General features: G+C 51.3%; 1 protein-coding gene and 1 long non-coding RNA gene across 3 annotated transcripts; one reads left to right on the top strand and one right to left on the bottom strand.

Annotated features, from left to right (window-relative positions):
- Positions 1-4,773: 4,773 nt before the first annotated feature.
- Positions 4,774-15,184, top strand: GLYCTK (glycerate kinase). Of its 2 annotated transcripts, XM_018068561.3 has the most exons (6): positions 4,774-4,988; positions 6,351-6,462; positions 8,384-8,778; positions 9,144-9,295; positions 11,131-11,306; positions 11,917-15,184. In XM_018068561.3, the coding sequence occupies exons 3-6, from the start codon at positions 8,492-8,494 to the stop codon at positions 12,820-12,822; spliced, it is 1,521 nt and encodes a 506-aa protein (XP_017924050.3). In that variant the 5' UTR covers positions 4,774-4,988; positions 6,351-6,462; positions 8,384-8,491; the 3' UTR covers positions 12,823-15,184. The 2 variants fall into 2 exon arrangements, with proteins under 2 accessions (XP_017924050.3, XP_025750505.2); XM_025894720.2 differs by lacking the exons at positions 4,774-4,988; positions 6,351-6,462 and adding an exon at positions 7,241-7,380.
- LOC108638896 lies at positions 13,383-16,950 on the bottom strand. Its single transcript, XR_001920144.2, has 3 exons — positions 16,442-16,950; positions 15,564-15,823; positions 13,383-13,665 (listed from the first exon to the last, which is right to left on the bottom strand). It is a non-coding gene; the product is annotated as an uncharacterized LOC108638896 (long non-coding RNA).
- Between the last annotated feature and the right edge of the window lie 634 nt (positions 16,951-17,584).

The raw sequence follows: 17,584 nt of genomic DNA, 5'->3' as shown, positions 1-17,584 counted from the left end.
GGAACGGGTGGCGCAGGGCGGGGCCGGGCGGCTGTGGCGGAGCCGAGGTTCACCACCGCGGTTTTCAGGACCCACCCGCCCGACCGTGCCCGGCAGCGGGGTTGGGGGCCGGGGTGAGGGCATGACGTCATCACGTACAGCGGGCAATGGATTCGCGCCGGCGAGGTGCGTCACTTCCGGCGCTGGGCGGGGCCGTGAGAGGCGTGGGGTAGTCCCGCCCCGCCGGGACATTGGCGCTTGGCGTTATCGTGTTTTCCCGCGTTTCCCATGGGAATTAGGAAGAAATGTGCTGCTCTGCAGTGGCTGAGCGTGAGCCAGCAGTGTGGCCAAGAAGGCCAGTGGCATCCTGGCCTGTATCAGCAATAGTGTGGCCAGCGGGACCAGGGCAGTGACTGTCCCCCTGCACTGGGCGCTGGCGAGGCCGCACCTCGAGGGTTGTGTCCAGTTCGGGGCCCCCCAGGACAAGACACACATTGAGGGGCTGGAGCGGGTCCAGAGAAGGGCAGCAGAGATGGGGAAGGGTCTGGAGCACAAGCCTGATCAGGAGCGGCTGGGGGAGCTGGGGGGGCTGAGCCTGGGAATAGGGAGGCTCAGGGGGGACCTTCTCGCTCTCTACAACTCCCTGAGAAGAGGCGGGAGGCAGATGGGGGTCGGACTCTTCTCCGGGCAACCAGCGACAGGGCAAGAGGACACAGTCTTAAGCTGCACCGGGGGACATTTAGGTTGCACATTAGGAAGAATTTCTTCACAGAAGGGGTGATTTGGCATGGGCTGCCCAGGGAGGTAGTGGAGTCACTGTCCCTGGAGGTGTTTAAGAAAAGGCTGGACATGGCACTCAGTGCCATGGTCTAGTTGACATGAGGTCACACGTGGACTGGATGATCTTGAGGGTCTTATCCAACCTAATTGATTCTGTGGTTCTGTGAAATCATTGATGGGGCCCGACAGGAACCGCCTTTGCACAGCCTGGGGCTGGACTCCTTCCTCACTGGCCAGGGAGCACCCCCTGTGTCCATACCCTCCTTTGAAATACACCTTGATTACTTTCTTACCCTTCCCCCGTGCTACTTTCAGTCCAGTTAATGCACATTTTCATTTCCCAGTATTCTTTTATTCCTCCAAAAACTTCGAAGCAGTACTACAGGAACACCACAGCTATAGCAGCGTGATCCTGAACCACGTGAGACATCGGGTAAAGGTGTGCAGGACACGCTCAAGCCTTGGAGAAAGCCACCGTGGCTTTTGAGGCTGCTGCTCCAATGCACACACCTTGGAACTACCTTTTTCTGTCGTGAATCCTGATGTCAGGCTCTGTGTTCGTGTTTTTGTATATTTCTTACCTTAAAAAGTTATTTCTGGAGTATAACAGTAGCTGTGAGATTCTCCCCCGCACACCTCAAAGATTTCTGCTATTTTAAATTCAGAACACCACCAGATCTTCTTGGCATTTCAGTCCCCCAGAAGCTCAGAATCAAAAGAAAAAAAAAAAACACCAAACCATAGACACCTTCCTAAACGTTAATTGCATTTTCTTTTCACAGTCTCCAGAACAGGGTTTGATTTTGCATTTGTATCCTGTTGCCCTCCTGTGGTCAAACCTCACCAAGCCCGGGAGCTGTTCTTAAAGCTCTGTCTGCACGCCCTTCAAACAGGCTGAATTATTTCCTGTGGATTTAGTGAAACAAAAGTCTTTCCCCAGATTCTTTCCCCTCGCTGTTTGTTTGCTGGAGCTCACCCTTAACACAGGTTGAGAGATCTCACCCCGCTCATTCCTCTCACGCCGCGGTGGGATTGGCTCCTCTGAATGATTCACCTGTTTTTCCTTTGAACCAGAGACAAGGTTTTCACACTGGAGTCCAGGGAGACTCAACAAAATGCCTTCATCACTCCAGAGCCTCTCAGGTTGAGCTGCCCCTTTGTTCAGCTCAGTTCAAAACCTGCCACTTATTTCCGTGCGATGAGAGGTTTCAGAGAGGCTCAGGGTGCCGTGCCCTGCACACTGTAAATTGCAGGATCAAAGCCTGGATTATCTCCTCTGGGCCCCGGAGGTGACTCACCAATACCATCATAAGACAATTTACTTCAAAACACCTACAGTACTTAGCTAAGTTTTAGAGTTGTATAACACCGTGGGTTGTTGATTTGATATTTTGTCACTTCCTTTTTATTCTCCTGCCGTTCTTCCTAATCGTTGGAACTTAGTTTGTCAGTTTATACCAAGCTGGAATTTAGCTGGCAGGATAATTGGATCTCCTAGCACAATGTCATATTAAGTAGGAATCATGGATAATGACCCTGCAAAATTAGTTAATGGAAAAAATGTTTAATTGCTGCTTGAGTGATATCGATCATATGCAGTTATTCTACCTATGTATTTCTGTGTTCCATACCACTGGAACCTGCACAGTACAGGGGCTTGTGCTTGCTCAGCAGCAAAAATTCACACTTCTCCTTGCTGAGTGTCCCGAGGTTTCTGTGGGTCCTGACCTTGAGTTTATCATGGTTCCTCTGGAAGGAACCTCCATCAGCACTTCCCCAAATCAAGCACTTTGTGCTACCCTCCGGGTCACTAATGAAGCCATGGGGTGACATGAACCCCAACAGATTCCCTGTTGATTACCAGCTGTCAGCTGGACCCCAGGCCATTTGTTTCTACCCTCTGAGCTCAGTGGTCAGGCTGGTTTCCAGCAGGTCTGACTGCCTTTGCCCAGCCCTCACTCCAGTGTGCTCACAGGAGTGATGTCAAAAAACCTCACTGAAGTCCAGGCAGTTCACATCTGCTGCTTTCCACATTCCCCACAGCCTCTTGTCTCAGCCCAGAGGGCAGCTGTAATTGTCATCCTGTGACTGATTAAGATTCCTGGCTCTTTCTCCTCTTATGTTATTTCCAACTGAGGAGCTCATAATTTTCTGCTATTAATCCCAAAGAGCGTGACCTTGTATTTCGCAGCACTGAATTTCAACCCCTTTCTACTATTCCAGTCCTCAAGGCTGGCAGCTTTTCATCTTCTCTAGAATACTATGATCCTTCCCTGTATTTTAAATGACTCTCAACTTTGATGGCAAGTTGACTCAGAATAGGGAGTTTGAGAAATTACAGCATGAAAGGAAGTAGACTTGGCATGGATTTGGCTCCAGGGTAGTAGTGTTCTGTGTTGAGCTACAGAAGGATTTTTAGTGAAAAATTTTTTCTTCCTTGCAATCCCCAGTGCATGGGAAAATCATTTCCAAAAGGTATATAGGGAGTGAAGGGAGTGTGACCTAGAAAAACTAGTAAGATGCATGTGTCAAATCCAGTTAATTTTTTTTACTAATCATACTGATCTATATATATAAAATGCTGAACACTTATCTTCCCTGTGCTTGGCCTTAAGCCACGTTCTCCATCAAAGGCAAAGAGACCCTGCTGACACTTTCCTGGTGTGTAAATCAGTCATGAGAGCAACATATTTCTTCTCCAGCAAACATATAGAAAGCCATGTATCTGAAACTGGGACTCCTGGATTTTCCAGACCTCAGCATATTCTTGAAACAAAGGTATTCAGGCTCCATCCTGCTTTCTCCCTTGCCTGCCTGGCAAGCCCTCTGGGGGCTGCTTCTGTCCACCTTCATCCTCTTTCCCAGTGCTTTTCCCAGGAGCACTGCAGTGAGTGGGGGCACAGGGCCTTTCACCCTGTCCCTGCACACCCACTTGTGCACTGGACCCTTCACAGCTGCCCATCCTTCCTGCAGACGTTTCCTCTCTTACCAAACGTGAATGAGGCAGTGCAGTAATTTTATGCAAATCCATGTCCAGATTAAAAAAATTAATCAAATTCTGAAATTTTCATTTAAAGAGATTAGTCTTGAAAAATCCCCCATCTAATCCTCCCAGAATAGACACTTGGAACAAGCCTTCCCCGCTTTGTTTCCCTCCTGGGTTCAGTGCATCTCCTGGAAAAATTTTCTCATAATGCTTTTGGGACCACGTGGAGCAGCGAGTTTGAGTTTCAAGCGGGGCTCACCAGGCAAATTAAAGTTGATATATCAAACGATAAAAGAGATGTGTCAGTAAGTGGGAGCAGGGGAGTTTGAGGCAGTAAAATCCCAGCTCTGTTGTACTTCGTAGGTGAACTCCCCTGGTGATGCAGGAGAAATGGGAGCACTGAGGCTCAGTGAGTGTAATGTTAATTTACGTACCAAGGGGCCAGAAGAAAGTCATGCAGCAAGAAAAACGAGGAGCAAGAGACGCTGCTAAAACTTGCTGTGTCTGGGAGTTTACTGCTATAATCTGTCTTTTAGAGCTTGAGCTCAAAATTATCCTCAGGCAACTGGGGGTTGATCCAGTGCCATCTCAAATGTTGTCCAAGCCCCTCAGGGATTTTGGAGTTGGCCCCATACACAGTGGGCCAGCCACCAATCCCTGCCACAGCGGGGGAAATCCAGAGACATCCCAATGACATTAAAACTAACATAACTTAGGCCCCCGAATCTCTCAGCTGAATTAGACATTCTGGTGCATGAATATACAGCATCCTCTGATCTCGCAGCACCTGAAATGCTCAGGATGTGTCTGTGGTTGGGTTGGCCTGCAACAAGCTCAATTACCCCAACTTCAAGAAAACCACAAGCCCATGATGCAAATCCTTGAACAAACCCCCAACCACGGCACCTGGAATAGCTCAGCTCTGCCCAGCGATGGCAGACTGGCCCCTAGAAAGGAATATTTTTCTGGCTTTCAAGCAGCTGCCATGGAGTGAGGTGCTGGCTCATTTTTCTCGCTGCATGGGCATGGCCAGCTCATTTGTTCACTGTTTTCCTCCCCAGTGTGACTCCAAGTTTATGGCTGAGGCTCTGCCCCACTATGTCCATGCTTTTGGTCTCCTGCCACCATCCAATTTACTTGGCAGCTTTACTACATTTCTGCCCCTACTGCTGGATTGTTTCTGTCTCCCTCTGACTTTGGCTCCTTGCCTGCAGAATTGCCTTAATTAAAAAGTTAATAAAAGGTAATGCAAACGAGTGTTTTGCCTGTATTTTATCACAGTCCAGCTCCTCTCCCTCCCTCTTTCCCAGAGAAGGTGAAAATAAGAAGCTGGGGTTTTGCTGCTTTTCGGTGTGAGAGCTAACAATGGAAATTTCTGCAGGCTTAGGAGGAGCCCTGTGAAGAAAGAGCTTTTAATGGTGTGTGTAGATTTATTATAAGTGTGTAGATTATTCATCAATGAAAGCTGAGGAAGTTTTCATTTAAAGGGGATTAATCTAAACCCCTTCCAATCCTCCAGCTGTCTTTGGAACAGGTAATTCTTAGCATCATTTTCTTCCTAAGCTTAGTGCAAACTTCCAGAAAACTTTTCAAAAGACTACCCCAACTCCAAATTATCCCAAACAGGGCCAAAGGGAAGGTGTGAAACCTGAGCCCCGCTCATCCTATAACAGATCACCTTATATCCATATAGAAGAGGGCTCATTCCTCCCTATGTGATTTCCCTGAGAAAGTAGGAAACAAAGATCAGTGCATGAAGCAATGAGTCACATCATCAGGCCCTTCTCCCAGCCCAGATTCCTCCCAGCCAGCAGTGGGAAGAGGGAAACACAGGGATGTGAGGGTGTAATTTCCCCAAGTGCAATATGCAGCAGCTGACGGGCAGTTACATCATTTCTAAACCCACCATCTCTGGAGGGAGTCTAAAAGCTGCCATTTGGGTTATTTTTCTTTCCATGACTGCCTGTGTTTTGGGGCGATGTTCAGTCCTCTTGATCTTGTTTTTAAAGCCCCAGAAAAATGAGTAGGAGTTTTATTTTTTTTTTGGTTAATATCTATATTGGATTTCATAGCACTTTTAATTTATAGCTGTTTCCTGATGACATTTAGTACCCAGTGCCTGAGACTGTATAAATAAATTACATAAAAATGGATTTGTGGCATCATTAGCAGCACCCCCATTGCAAGGGGAGCCTCCAGTGAGCCTGTGTGTCTAATCAGAGCTGACAAGGAGCAGAGTTACACACTGAGACATCCAAAGCTAATGGATCTGTGCCAAATTCAGCTCTCTGTTGCATTGGTATGAAGTTGGATAACCTCTGATTGCAAGGGGGTTTTTACACCATTTTATACCATTACTCTGCATTTACACCTGGGCTCTGAGATCAGTGTCAGGCAGTGTGCCCTAAAATCCTGAGAAGCAGAGGAAGGACACTTGCTGACTTCACCAGACTCCGGATCAGGCCTCGATGGTTAAAATATAATCTGAGTTCAGAGTGCAGAAAACAGATTACACGCCTGCTATTGTAGTGAAATGCTTTCCAGAGCAAGCATTAGCAGTATGTACACAAGTGCCAGATGAATTAAACTGGCATTTATTTTCCAGCTGCAGTAGGAGAGGATTTCTCTTAGACAACTCACGCCTGCTGTGTCGTGTCTGGAGCTGGAGCTGAACGGAGCCGCCAGGAGGGCACGTGTGACAGGAGCCACTGTTGCAGGTCTGCTTGTGCTCAATTCCCCCGGTCTTCAGGGTCAGCCGTGCACAGAAACATCAAGGCAGAGGCAGAGCCTCTTAAAAACACTGGGGCTTTATTTTCTGCAATTCCCCTGGCTCCATTGAAGCCTTTTTCTCCAGCCACTTCTGCAAACCCTGTATCGCAGCTTAGGGGGGGTGATCTGGGGCATGATGCACCTCTGCTTTGTGACACCTTCTTCTGATTGCACTGTGCTGCCAGGTGAATCAGAGACCTGCTGGGAACAGAGATGCTAATCTCAGCTCCTGAGAGGTGCACAGCTGACTTCACTGCGAGCAGCACGGTCACTGTGGCTCTCCCTGAAGAGGGGTCAGTGGTTTGTGCTGCTCGCAGCATCAGCTGCCATGAAGTTTAAGAGTCTAGTAACAAAGTGGCCAGGACGCCCTGTCTTTTATTCTCCTCTCTCATGGTTGAAAAGCCACTCCTGACCAATATCTGAAGAGAGTACAGACAGGTAGTTAATCTGCCTTGGCTTTTGCCTTTAAAATCTGTTCTCCTAAGTATTAAATAATTTATGGTTAGGCTCGATCTTAAGGGTCTTTTCCAAAATCAGTGATTCTTAGGTTTCTTTCCCTGACAAACCTTTGATTCTCCATATAGCTTTACCTGCAAGTCCCTTTTCCAATAGATTTCAGAGTGTGCCTGAGAAGGTGCTTGTGTAGAGGGTTTTTTGTGTAGAGCCTTTGGGTCCCTTCAGCAAAATAAGGCAGATTTAGGCCTAGGGAAGCTGTTGAAAAGCTTGTGTGGCTTAATCATTAACACCTTGCAATGCTATGGGAGTGTCAGGACAAAGAGACCTCTGGACTCCTGAGCTTTCACAGAAGAATCCAGCCACTTGCACTGAAACACTCCACTTACCAGAGAGAGGATTAACTCTCTCAGGTAATTTGATTGAGTCTGTGATTGAGTGTGTTGCCCGGGCTGCTTGAGCCTCCTGGCACCCTGCCTTGATTGCCGTGAGCGGGAGGGATGCAGATCACAGGGATCTTTGATCCTGAGAAACCGGCAGTGAACTTGCTGCCAGTTAACAGAAGGAAGGAGAAGCGCTGGGAGGGAATAGATGCCTGTGTGCTGGCAGGGGCTGCCTTTCCTCTGTCAAGACAAGTATCTGCCCTTGAGCAGCTGAGATCTTTCGGTCCATGCACAAATCTGTTGCATATAATGCTAATGCTCAGTGGAGACCAGCTCAAATGGGCTTTCACAGACACGGCTGGCAACTTTGCCTGGATCTGAAGTATTATTTGGGCTCTAAATGTGATTTTAATGGATAATGAGAGGACTAAAACATAAAGGCAAATGAAGCTTTGTGTTAATTTGCTGTTTGGTGAGGAAACCTCATTACTGGTCTCTCTGTGGCCACCAGCAGCAAGGGATCAGGCAGCCAGCAAGCCTGTTGTTTCTCCTGAGTCCCTGTCTGATGCTGCAGGGACACATGGGGCAATGCACAGCCAGAGAATGAGATCAGCATTTGGCCAGCACAAGGAAGGGAGTTAATGTAGTGAAAAGCTGTTCCACCCAGATACCCTGCTCTCTCTAGGACAGAGAGCAGCTTCCACAGTTTGGAAAGGTGTCAAACGCTGAGCAAATAGAAATGATGGCTTGCCAGTGGCAAAGCGACAGTGATGGAGAAGCTGGCTGGCAGAGCTCACCTTCCCTGCGGGAGGTGATGGGATTGCAGAGGAATCACAAGCTGACAGGTAGTTTGAATGTGACACTGTCCTTCCCTGCTTCCTGCCTGGTGAGAAGTTTGAAAATGCTGTTCATATGGCACCTTAATCTAGAGGAAACAGGAGCTAGAGCTTCATAGTTCGTGTTTTGACCTCCCTGCTCTCTCTGTGACAGCCCTGTCTCTTCTGCTAGCAAAAATGTTCACTTTCCCTTGCAGGTTGGAGGCTTCAGCTGTCCCAGCTCTGGAGGCCTTGCCAGTGCTGGCAGAGTGTGTACAAGCCCACCCCACAGCACAGACTGTCTCAGCCTGGCCACCCTGTGCAGAATGTCCCTACGAGAGCATGCGCTGTCCCTCTTCCGCAGCGCGGTGGGCACCATCCGCCCGGCCCCGATGATGAAGAGGGCTCTGAAACTCCAGGGGGATAGGTGCCCTCAGCTGCTGGTGAAGGGCCAGGCCTTTCCAGTGAAGAGGGACCTGTACCTGGTGGGTTTTGGAAAAGCTGTGCTGGGGATGGCTGCAGCAGCAGAAGAGATCCTGGGAGACCGCCTCGTCCGTGGTGTCATCAGTGTGCCACTGGGCATCCAGGAGAGCCTGCAGCGAGCAGGAATGCAGTAAGGAGAACTGTTTCTGGACAGTTTTAGGGGGGGCCTAGGCTACCAGATTTGTCCTCTGTGGGATGTTGCTGTGAACCCCTTCAGTCCTTTCCAGCTGCCCTCACTCTGTTGCCCATCCCATCCAACCCACTGCTCTCATCTTCAGCCACCATCGTGTCCCAGTGGCACCAGTAACAGACCCCACCTCTTGTGCTGGATGTGCTGCCTCTCCAGCCCTGGGAAGAGACACTCAGCAAAGGCCATCTCCCCGTCCTGGTCCCTTGCTGTACACCTCTGGTGCACCAGGCATTGGCAGAGTGACAGCCTGGCTGCCTGTGTAGGTGCACAGGTCAGTGGTGTGACTACCTCTCTCATCTCACCAGGGAGATGCTGCTGAAGCCACACAGCAAAATCCAGGTCATCGAGGGTGCCAAGAACAACCTCCCAGATGCAGAGGCTCTGAAGGGAGCTGTTGCCATACAGGAGCTGGCTGAGGGTCTGACTGCAGATGACCTGCTCCTCGTGCTTATCTCAGGTAGTGTGGGGCCCCCAGAGAATGGGGTATCCTGAGGCCATCCATGGCCATGAAGCAATGGAACGCTGTGCTGTGCCAGGCCTTTCAGCATGGACCCTTGTACCTCTGTGATTTTTCCTCTCCCTTCCACCATCCTTTCTCCAGGGATGCAGCAAGGGAGAGCACGGGGCTTCCCACTGCTGCGGTGGACACACTGCCTCCCTGCACTGTACCTGAGCTGCACAGGCTGGGTTCTGTGGTTGTGCCACCACTGTGAGATGGCACCTCTGGGCACAGCCTGGGCTCTGTTCTCACCTCTTGGCAAGGAGATGCTTTCTTCCTGCCCCCTCCTTACATTTGGGGATGCAGACTTGGAGATGCAAGCACTTAGTGGACTGGCACACTAAATTTTTGCAGGGGTGTGAGTCTGTAAGCTGAGATTTGTGACTGACCCTTCCCAGGGCTTGGCTGCTTCCAAGCCAGTGGAAATGCAGCCTCCAGGTACCAGCACAGTGAGCTGCCTGCCTTGCAGGGGTCAGTCCTGCACACCTCCAGGCCTTGGCTGCTGGGCCCCCAGGCTGTCCCCAGACCCAGGGCTGTGTGAGGAGAGTGGATATGGGGCATCAGAGGGATGCACTGACATTGCCCCAGCCTGAGCTCAGCTGGCTGTGGATGTCACAGGACAAAAGCACACAAGGGCTCTGCAGAAACCCCTCGGTCTCCTCTGCTCAGTGTTTATTCCTCTGTGGATGCTGAAGCCTGATCTGGTGCAGAGACAGTAATGCCATTAGGCAGACACCCAAGTGACTGGAATCTAGCTGTGCTTGCTGGGGATTCCCCTGGGCTTCCTCCTGTCTTTTGGCTACAGGGATCTCCAAGAGACTCCTCAGCCCTTCAGGGAGCCTGTGCAGGATCTCCCCGTGGCTGTGACTCCCTTTGCATGTGCACTCCCACACAGCAGCCGGTCCCCAACTGCTCCTACCTCTCAGCTAGATCCCTGGCTATTGACTGAAACACAGGCATTTGCATTTGTTTTTCTTGCTCATCATGTTTTATTGATGCTGATTTGTCTCAAACCTCTGAGCAGGCTTTGCCTTTTGACAGTATCTTTCAGCTGTACTTCCGTGCGTGTTCTCTCTGCTCAGATCTTGCTCTTTTCTCCTCTGTATTTTCCATCCGCTTTTCCATTAGAACCTTGCCTTCTTTTCCACGTTTCCAATGCCTGCTTGTATCAGACAGGATTTCCATTGATGAGGCTGGACCCCTGGACTCAGGGTGTGCTTTGTCCTTTGCATTACTGTCTTCCCCTTCCTTTCCTCCCAGACCAAGATGAGCACAGTTCAGGGGTTTCCAGTATTGCTGCATCCATAGCTGATAGGAGGGTTTTTTGTTTGGTTTTGTTTGTTTGTTTTACTCAGTGTCCTGAATAAATGGAGCCACCAAAGCAGGCAGTGTCTCCACATGCATAGCACAGACTGCTGTGTGAGCTATGGGAGCTGTGCTCCCTGCTCACCCCTCTAGATGAATATCAGTGTGAGGACACACTGGTAGCCCAGAGTAGTGGTGATAGTACTTGCTGTCCCTTTTCTGTCACCCCCACAACACTGGAGGCATGTGGTATCCCAGTCTGGCATGGTTTACACTGCCAGGTGAAGCATAGCAGACTGCAGAGAGTGCAGGACAGCAGTTATTAAAACCCATTGGTGAAGACTGAATTCTCCAGAGATGTTAGCTTAGGTCCCCAATTGCCTTCCCTCCATAAACTAGTGAGGGAAGAGGAAAAGTTCAAGCCTTGCTCTCTTCTGTCCTCCTTTTCCTGCTATCCTGATGTCCTTGCCGTCTCTTCTGCATCCTAGGGGGTGGATCAGCCCTGCTGCCTGCTCCCATCCCTCCCATCCTCCTCGAAGAGAAGGAGAAGCTCACAAAGACGCTGGCTTCCCGAGGAGCTGCCATACAGGAGCTGAACATTGTCCGGAAGACTCTGTCCGTGCTGAAGGGAGGAGGGCTGGCCCAGCTCGCATATCCTGCACAGGTAACCACGGATCACCCACCTACCCCCAAAGCAGAGGTTCAGTCAACTTACCTAAGCATGCTTGCAGGGCTTTTTCCTTACTAAGTGAACAACCTTTGCACGCTGTTTTGGGACTCTACAGCTGAGATTTCACTGAGGACCCAAACTCTCAGGGAGACAGAGGTGGAACAGGGGGAATTCAGGCTTGGCAATCATCAGCCATCATCACACCGCTCTCAGCACACCCCAGCCCACACCTGGTAGGCACCTCCAAGTGCTGGTGCTTCACCACAGCGCTTTCAAGGCTGGCTCTGACCCTTGGCTCCCCTGGGGGCTGTTCTCAGCATGTGCCATCACTGAACCCACACTATGCTGGGCCTGACAGGTGCAGTGTCACAGGTTACATCTTCCAAAGTGATGGTCCAGCATCCAAGGGGACTGTAGATCTGTGGGTTCAAGAAGGGCAAGGTGACGGTCACAGGACCATAAAACAAAATTTCCCTGCCCTCTTTTCATCTGCTTTGATGTGGGGGTAGTGCAAGTGTAACTCAGAGCAATACTTATGCCAGGGCTCTTGTGTAATCACCTGTCTCTGCCTCCTGCAATAATCTATGGGCATTTTTTTCCGTAGGTGGTCAGTCTCATCCTGTCTGATGTGATTGGTGATCCCCTGGATATCATAGCAAGTGGGCCCACTGCTGCCAGCTCCCACAGTGTCCAAGATTGCCTTCAGGTACTTGCCAAATACAACCTGCTGCACGACCTGCCCAAATCAGTGGAAACGGTCCTCTCCAGCTCTCCTACCAAGCCCACCGCTCCAGAAAACTACTCCCACGTTTCCAACATCATCATTGGGTCAAATACTCTGGCTTTAGACGAAGCCAAACAGCACGCTGAGAGCCTGGGTTACGCAGCTCTGGTTCTGAGTGCAGGAATCCGTGGGGAGGTCGGCCGTGTCTCCACGCTGTACTGCCAGCTGATCCGGCTGGCCTGCCTGGGCCTCGCCGGCCGTGCAGAAGAGCCCCTCGGTGATGAGGTGAGGGGCAATCTCCTGCAGCTGGCAGCAGAGCTGGAGATCCCAGGTTTGGACCTTGCCAAGTTTCTACAGGCCCTGCGAGGATTAGGGCCTGAAAGACCAGTCTGCATCCTGGCTGGCGGAGAAACCACAGTCCAGCTTCAAGGAAGCGGCAAGGGAGGGAGGAACCAGGAGCTGGCCCTGCGCGTGGGGCTGGGGCTGCACAGGGCACAGGCCATGGAAGGCAGCAGCCCCCAAGGGAGGTGTGAGATCATCTTCTTCAGCGGGGGAACGGATGGGCAGGATGGGCCGACGGAGGCGGCAGGAGCCTTCTGCAGCCCAGGGCTAGTGGCTGAGGCGCTTCAGGAGGGCCTGGATGTGGAGGCTTTTCTCAGGAACAACGACTCCTACACCTTCTTCAGCCAGTTCCAAGGTGGGCATCACCTCCTGGTGACAGGCTTGACAGGCACCAATGTCATGGACATCCAGGCCATTTTAATTAGAGCTTTGGAGAGATCATGAGAGCTCCCTCTGCAGATATCCAGATGCACTTAATTAGAACCAGGAGTAAATGAAAGCATCAATACTGCAGACAAATGCGAGCTACTTAAATTAGGACTCACTGTCGAGGGTGGTGGTATCTTTACAGAAAGAATCCACTAATTAGACACATGAGTGGATGTCCACAGCAAAAGCAAGCACTTGTAACTGGGGGGATCAGAGAAAGGTAAGAGGTCACATTGCAGACAAGGAAGCTGGATTTAACATGCTCGTGACTTTAAGTGAAGTTGAAGACTTAACATGCTGCAACTACAGTTAAAAGATATGGGGAAGTTGAAGCCATGGCAGGGCTGCCAGGGAGAACCCTCACTGCACTGTTGCACCTCCAGTGAACCCAGCTCAAGAGCAGCTCAGGAGGGAGCTTTTGCAGATTCACAGAAGTGCATTACAGCGACTGAAGGATGTAAAAGCAGTGACAGCAAGGCCTGCTCACCTGAAGCGTGAACGTGCTGGAGGGATATGGTGGGAATACCCAGCACCCACTCCACGCACCAGCACAGTGCCCTGCAGTTCCTCCCACAGCAGTGTATGAGGTGACACAGAGACCACAAGTCCAGCATGATGCAAACCCAGGAGTGTGGCTAAGGAGCACATTGGCAGAGATACTGGATGGGTGACACAGGCAGCGCACAGTGACACAGAGGGTTCCATACCTTCACTTAAGGAGGGGGATGAACGAAGTGCAGTGGCTCCTCCAGCCTCCTTCCCTCCACAGGAACATCTTCCCTGCTGATCCCTCATGGGAGAGCCTCCGTGCCAGCAGCATGTACGCTATGAGCTTTCGTGGTGTTGTTTTCCAACTGCCTAGAAAACAGTCGTGCATCCAGCCTGAGCCACTGACCTTTCTTCCGCGCTGAGGCAGAAGTCGCTGTCACTCTGATTAACTCTGCTAATTCCACAGAACAAAAGGCAAGGAAACCTTCACGCTCAGCTCTCCTGACCCATGCTGCTGAGCTGATCAAAGGGCAAAGCTGCCAGAGCTGTGCTCTGACAGGGAGCTGCTCCCCCACATGTACAAGGACACGGTGGTTTATCGTGGTTTTGTCACCTACTGCAGTGCGATATGCGGGAGAGCGGAGATGAGCCGGGTTTCCCAGGATATGCAGCCCACAGTGAGGCTGGATTTCAGAAGGGCTTTGCCTGTAGCAACAGGCACGTTGATGGTTTTGGCTGGATATTCAAAGGACTTCAGCTCAGCAGCCAGTATGACCCAGCACGTCCAACTTCTTTTGAATATCTGGCTGTTTGTTACAGAGCCTAAGTGGGAGCTGAGCTCCTTTGAAAATCCAGCTATAATGTAATAGGACACGCTTGACTCAGACTCTTTCCAGACAGACCGACCTACTCCGTGTGGCTGATCTCATCTCGTGACATAAACACACTGTTGTGCCAACACTGAGTCGTGGTGTATCTCACTGAGCAGTCGTTCTGCACCCGCCTGGATCGGAGAGTGGATTTTTGAGGAGGATACAACACCTCCTATTTGGTTTTGAAGCCAACAACTAACAAGTAGGGATATCAGGAGGACCATCACGGGGCCCAGTATTGATGCCAGGCTGGCAGCTGGACTGTCTGGGCTACAGCCCAGGCACAGTGTAAGGCACAAGCCTGGGGATTTCAAAACCCTGGTCTTGCCTGGGATGGTTTAAACCTATCCACGCATCTCACTTGTCCTCAGAGTCTGAAAGTCTTCTGTAACGTGCCTGAACTTGCTCACACTGGCAAACAGCTCCAAGATCTGCTGGGGGAAGTCTGCCAAGCATTATAAAGCTCCCTGTGCCCCTGTAATGTCAGGGGGTGGTTGTGCAGGAGAAGCTGCTTTGTGCCGTGTGCTTTTCTCCGGAGGTCGCTGGCAGGTCGCCTGCTCCATGCCCAGCAGGCCAGCTCCACAGGGGCACCAACGCACGGAGATACAGCCACAAGTATGGGCTGCAGCCAGGATAACTGGCTAAGGCTGGCTCCACAGTGCTAGGAATGCTTCCTTGGCCAGTTCTGCTCTAGTGGAATGCAGAGTGACTCCGGTTTCAGGCTGGGGTGCCTGGCAGAAGGGTCACTGGCACCTTCAGCATCAGGTCCAGTGTGCAACAGGCCCACAATAACCCCCTGCCCACAGGTCTGCCACACTGCTGAGCACCACACTGGCCCTTAGAGCTGCAGCCAAGTTCAGAAGACCTTGGGCTAGTGCTGGCTGGCTTCTCCCAGGAAATGCCTACCCCAGATACCCTGAGCAGTGTCCTTGCTTTCTGAATGGTGGCTTTTCAGTAGCAATTAAAGAATGTGTGTTGGAGAGGAGAAATGGCTAATAAAAGATTTGTTGAAAGGATAGAGCTGTTTGAAGTACACTTCACATCTACCTTTGCTTGGCCACCACATATGGGTTTTGTTCTTGTCCTTTCTTTCCTAGTGAAGAGATAACAGGATAGGAAGAGGTTCACTAAGGATACCCAGGCTACAGAAATACTTTTCTGATGCTTCTACCTGGACAGCTTGAAGCTGCGTTTCCAAAGGGTTGCTTGGGTGGACCTTCTACCTAGGGACAAAAGGAGCATTGGAGTTTGGGCACCCCTCACAGAAAAAATATTGTTTTGTGCCTCTGGACAGCAAAAGGCCCCACGCATGAGCCAGCATACATTTGGGCCACACTGGTTTAGCAGGATTTGTGCGCTAACAGTTGCATCTTGAGACACAAGAGCATCGCTTACCTGCCTAGTAATGATTTGCCTCTGGGCTGTCAGGGCCTGCCAGGAACGATGACTTTCCCATCGGGAGCTTGAGTGAGTCACCACAGCTGAGCAGGGCTTTGCAACTTGCCCACGCTGTCCTGGATGGGATATTGGCATCATGGGAGTGAACCCGGGCAAGTGAAGAAACCCAGAGTGCAGCATGGTCACAACCCGTGATCCCAGTGTGCAGGCTGTGCTGGGAGCAGCTCCATGCCATCCTGGCTCCAGGGTGCTTCTGCCTAAGGCAACAAGTCACAGAGAGATAAGAGCCACTTGGGTTTGATGCTCCCAGTCCCTTCTTTTTCTATCAGAAAAGCAAAACTTTCTATACCAGCCAGCCTCCAGGAGAGATCTGGGTGGAGATGGCCAACAGCTCCCTGGCCATGTCCCTGTATATGGGCAGGGGACACTAGGACAGTCACTGGGAAAAACATGCCCAGATGCTGGCTGGGGAGTGACTGAGCAAAGCCCAGGTACGTTCAGGGTCGATTTGCTCTCCTAAGCTGGCAGCTCATAGCCAAACAGTGCTAATAGCCAGGAGAAGTAACTGCGTTATTAACAGCACGAGCTTTTGGCAGTAAATTAAAAATCTTGGCTGCCGCCCTTGGCTCTGCTCTTGCCTCTTAGAAGACATTAATATCACAGCTCCCCAGCATTTCCATTATCACTTCATTAGGGATCCAATAATGATAAATGTGGATGGTTTTATTTTGCACAGAGCCTGATTAATGGCTAATATTTCACTAGGTGTTAATGGGGCCCTTCCTTTATGGAGGCATTGGAAGGGGCTGCCTTTCATCTCCTCCACAAGCCACAATTTTCACTATTTTCGCTAATGTGACAGATTTAACGCAAACCTTGAAAGAGTGGCTGAAGCCTCTTGAGAAACTTTGAAGAGAGTTGTGCTTGGGGCAGCCCTTGCTGTGGTGGCCATTCCTCAGCTCATTTTCTTCTTCTTCTTCCTCTTCCTCCTCCCCTGTCCCGCCAGCAGTGCCTCCTTGAGTGCCTGCACCCAGAGGTTGTCACCCATCTCCCAGGATACTGGGGGCCAAAACCAAAGAAGCAGGTTCCCCAGAGATGAGCCCATCAGGACAGTTACCAGGTCTCTCCACAGCACACGTGGTGCAGAACCAGGCCCACCTTTGCAAGAGGGTGCAGTGCAAGGAGGAGTGGGCTTGTGCTGGCCTCACCCCAAGCAGCTTGGCACCCCTCACCTGCAGCCCAAGAGGGTTGGGTAGCCTGGGAAGCAGGACAGAGTCCAGGCTGAGGCCAGCAGTCTTCCTCCAGCACCCCAGGGGACAGCTCTGAAGGCTCCTTCGAGGCTGGCTCCCATGGCACAGGAGCTGCTCTCCGCTGTAGGACCCCGGCGTATTGCACGGCTTCAATCCCTATATGAAGTGGGATGTATAATCACATAGGAATAAAAAGCCATACAAGACAGCAGGCTGTGAGTTGCTCCATGCTGGCAGGGTGATGGGATAGTCCCTCTGCGGTAGCTGCCACAGCCCCCGCTGGAATGGAGCTGGGCCCTGGGGAGCCCCCAGAAGCACCCACCAGCCCCTGTGGCGTCTGTGGGGACACAGAGGAGCCCTGCATCAAATAGAGAAGAGAGGCGATGTGTCAGCCAGGGGAAAGCATGGGAGGCCCCAGAGCTGCTGGAGAGGCAGCCCCAGGAGGTGTCAGCACTTGCTCCCAGCTAGCAAAGACCTGCCACCCCAACTCCCTGCTGGGAGCTGTGACAAGACTTGCCCTGTGGTATATCCAGACCTCCTCCCCTCTCCCAGTCCCCAACCTGGAACATCACCCTGCAGGGGCTCCTCCAGCCTGGGGACCCTCTGCTTGCACCACCATCATCCCCACCAAGGCAATGGGTACCACAAACCTCCAGCACCATCACAAACACCCGGGGAGGGGAGAAAGAAGAGCCAGCCTCCTCCCCACAGAGGTTGGAGCATCCTTCTCCATCTGACTGTGGAGAAGAGAGCCCAGCGGGTGAAGCG

The sequence above is a fragment of the Manacus vitellinus genome, unplaced genomic scaffold (genome assembly GCF_001715985.3).
Source record: "Manacus vitellinus isolate BGI_N305 unplaced genomic scaffold, ASM171598v3 scaffold_14_pilon, whole genome shotgun sequence".
Taxonomy (NCBI): domain Eukaryota; kingdom Metazoa; phylum Chordata; class Aves; order Passeriformes; family Pipridae; genus Manacus; species Manacus vitellinus.
The sequence above is the reverse complement of the archived record's forward strand: the minus strand, read 5'-3'. Positions and strand labels throughout refer to the sequence as shown.

Bases quoted from the DNA above. Each gene is read 5' to 3' on its own strand.
- GLYCTK (XM_018068561.3), top strand. From the start codon at position 8,492: ATGTCCCTACGAGAGCATGCGCTGTCCCTCTTCCGCAGCGCGGTGGGC. The intron at 8,779-9,143 runs GTAAGGAGAACT...TCATCTCACCAG, and splicing joins CTGCAGCGAGCAGGAATGCA to GGAGATGCTGCTGAAGCCAC. The intron at 9,296-11,130 runs GTAGTGTGGGGC...TCTGCATCCTAG, and splicing joins GCTCCTCGTGCTTATCTCAG to GGGGTGGATCAGCCCTGCTG.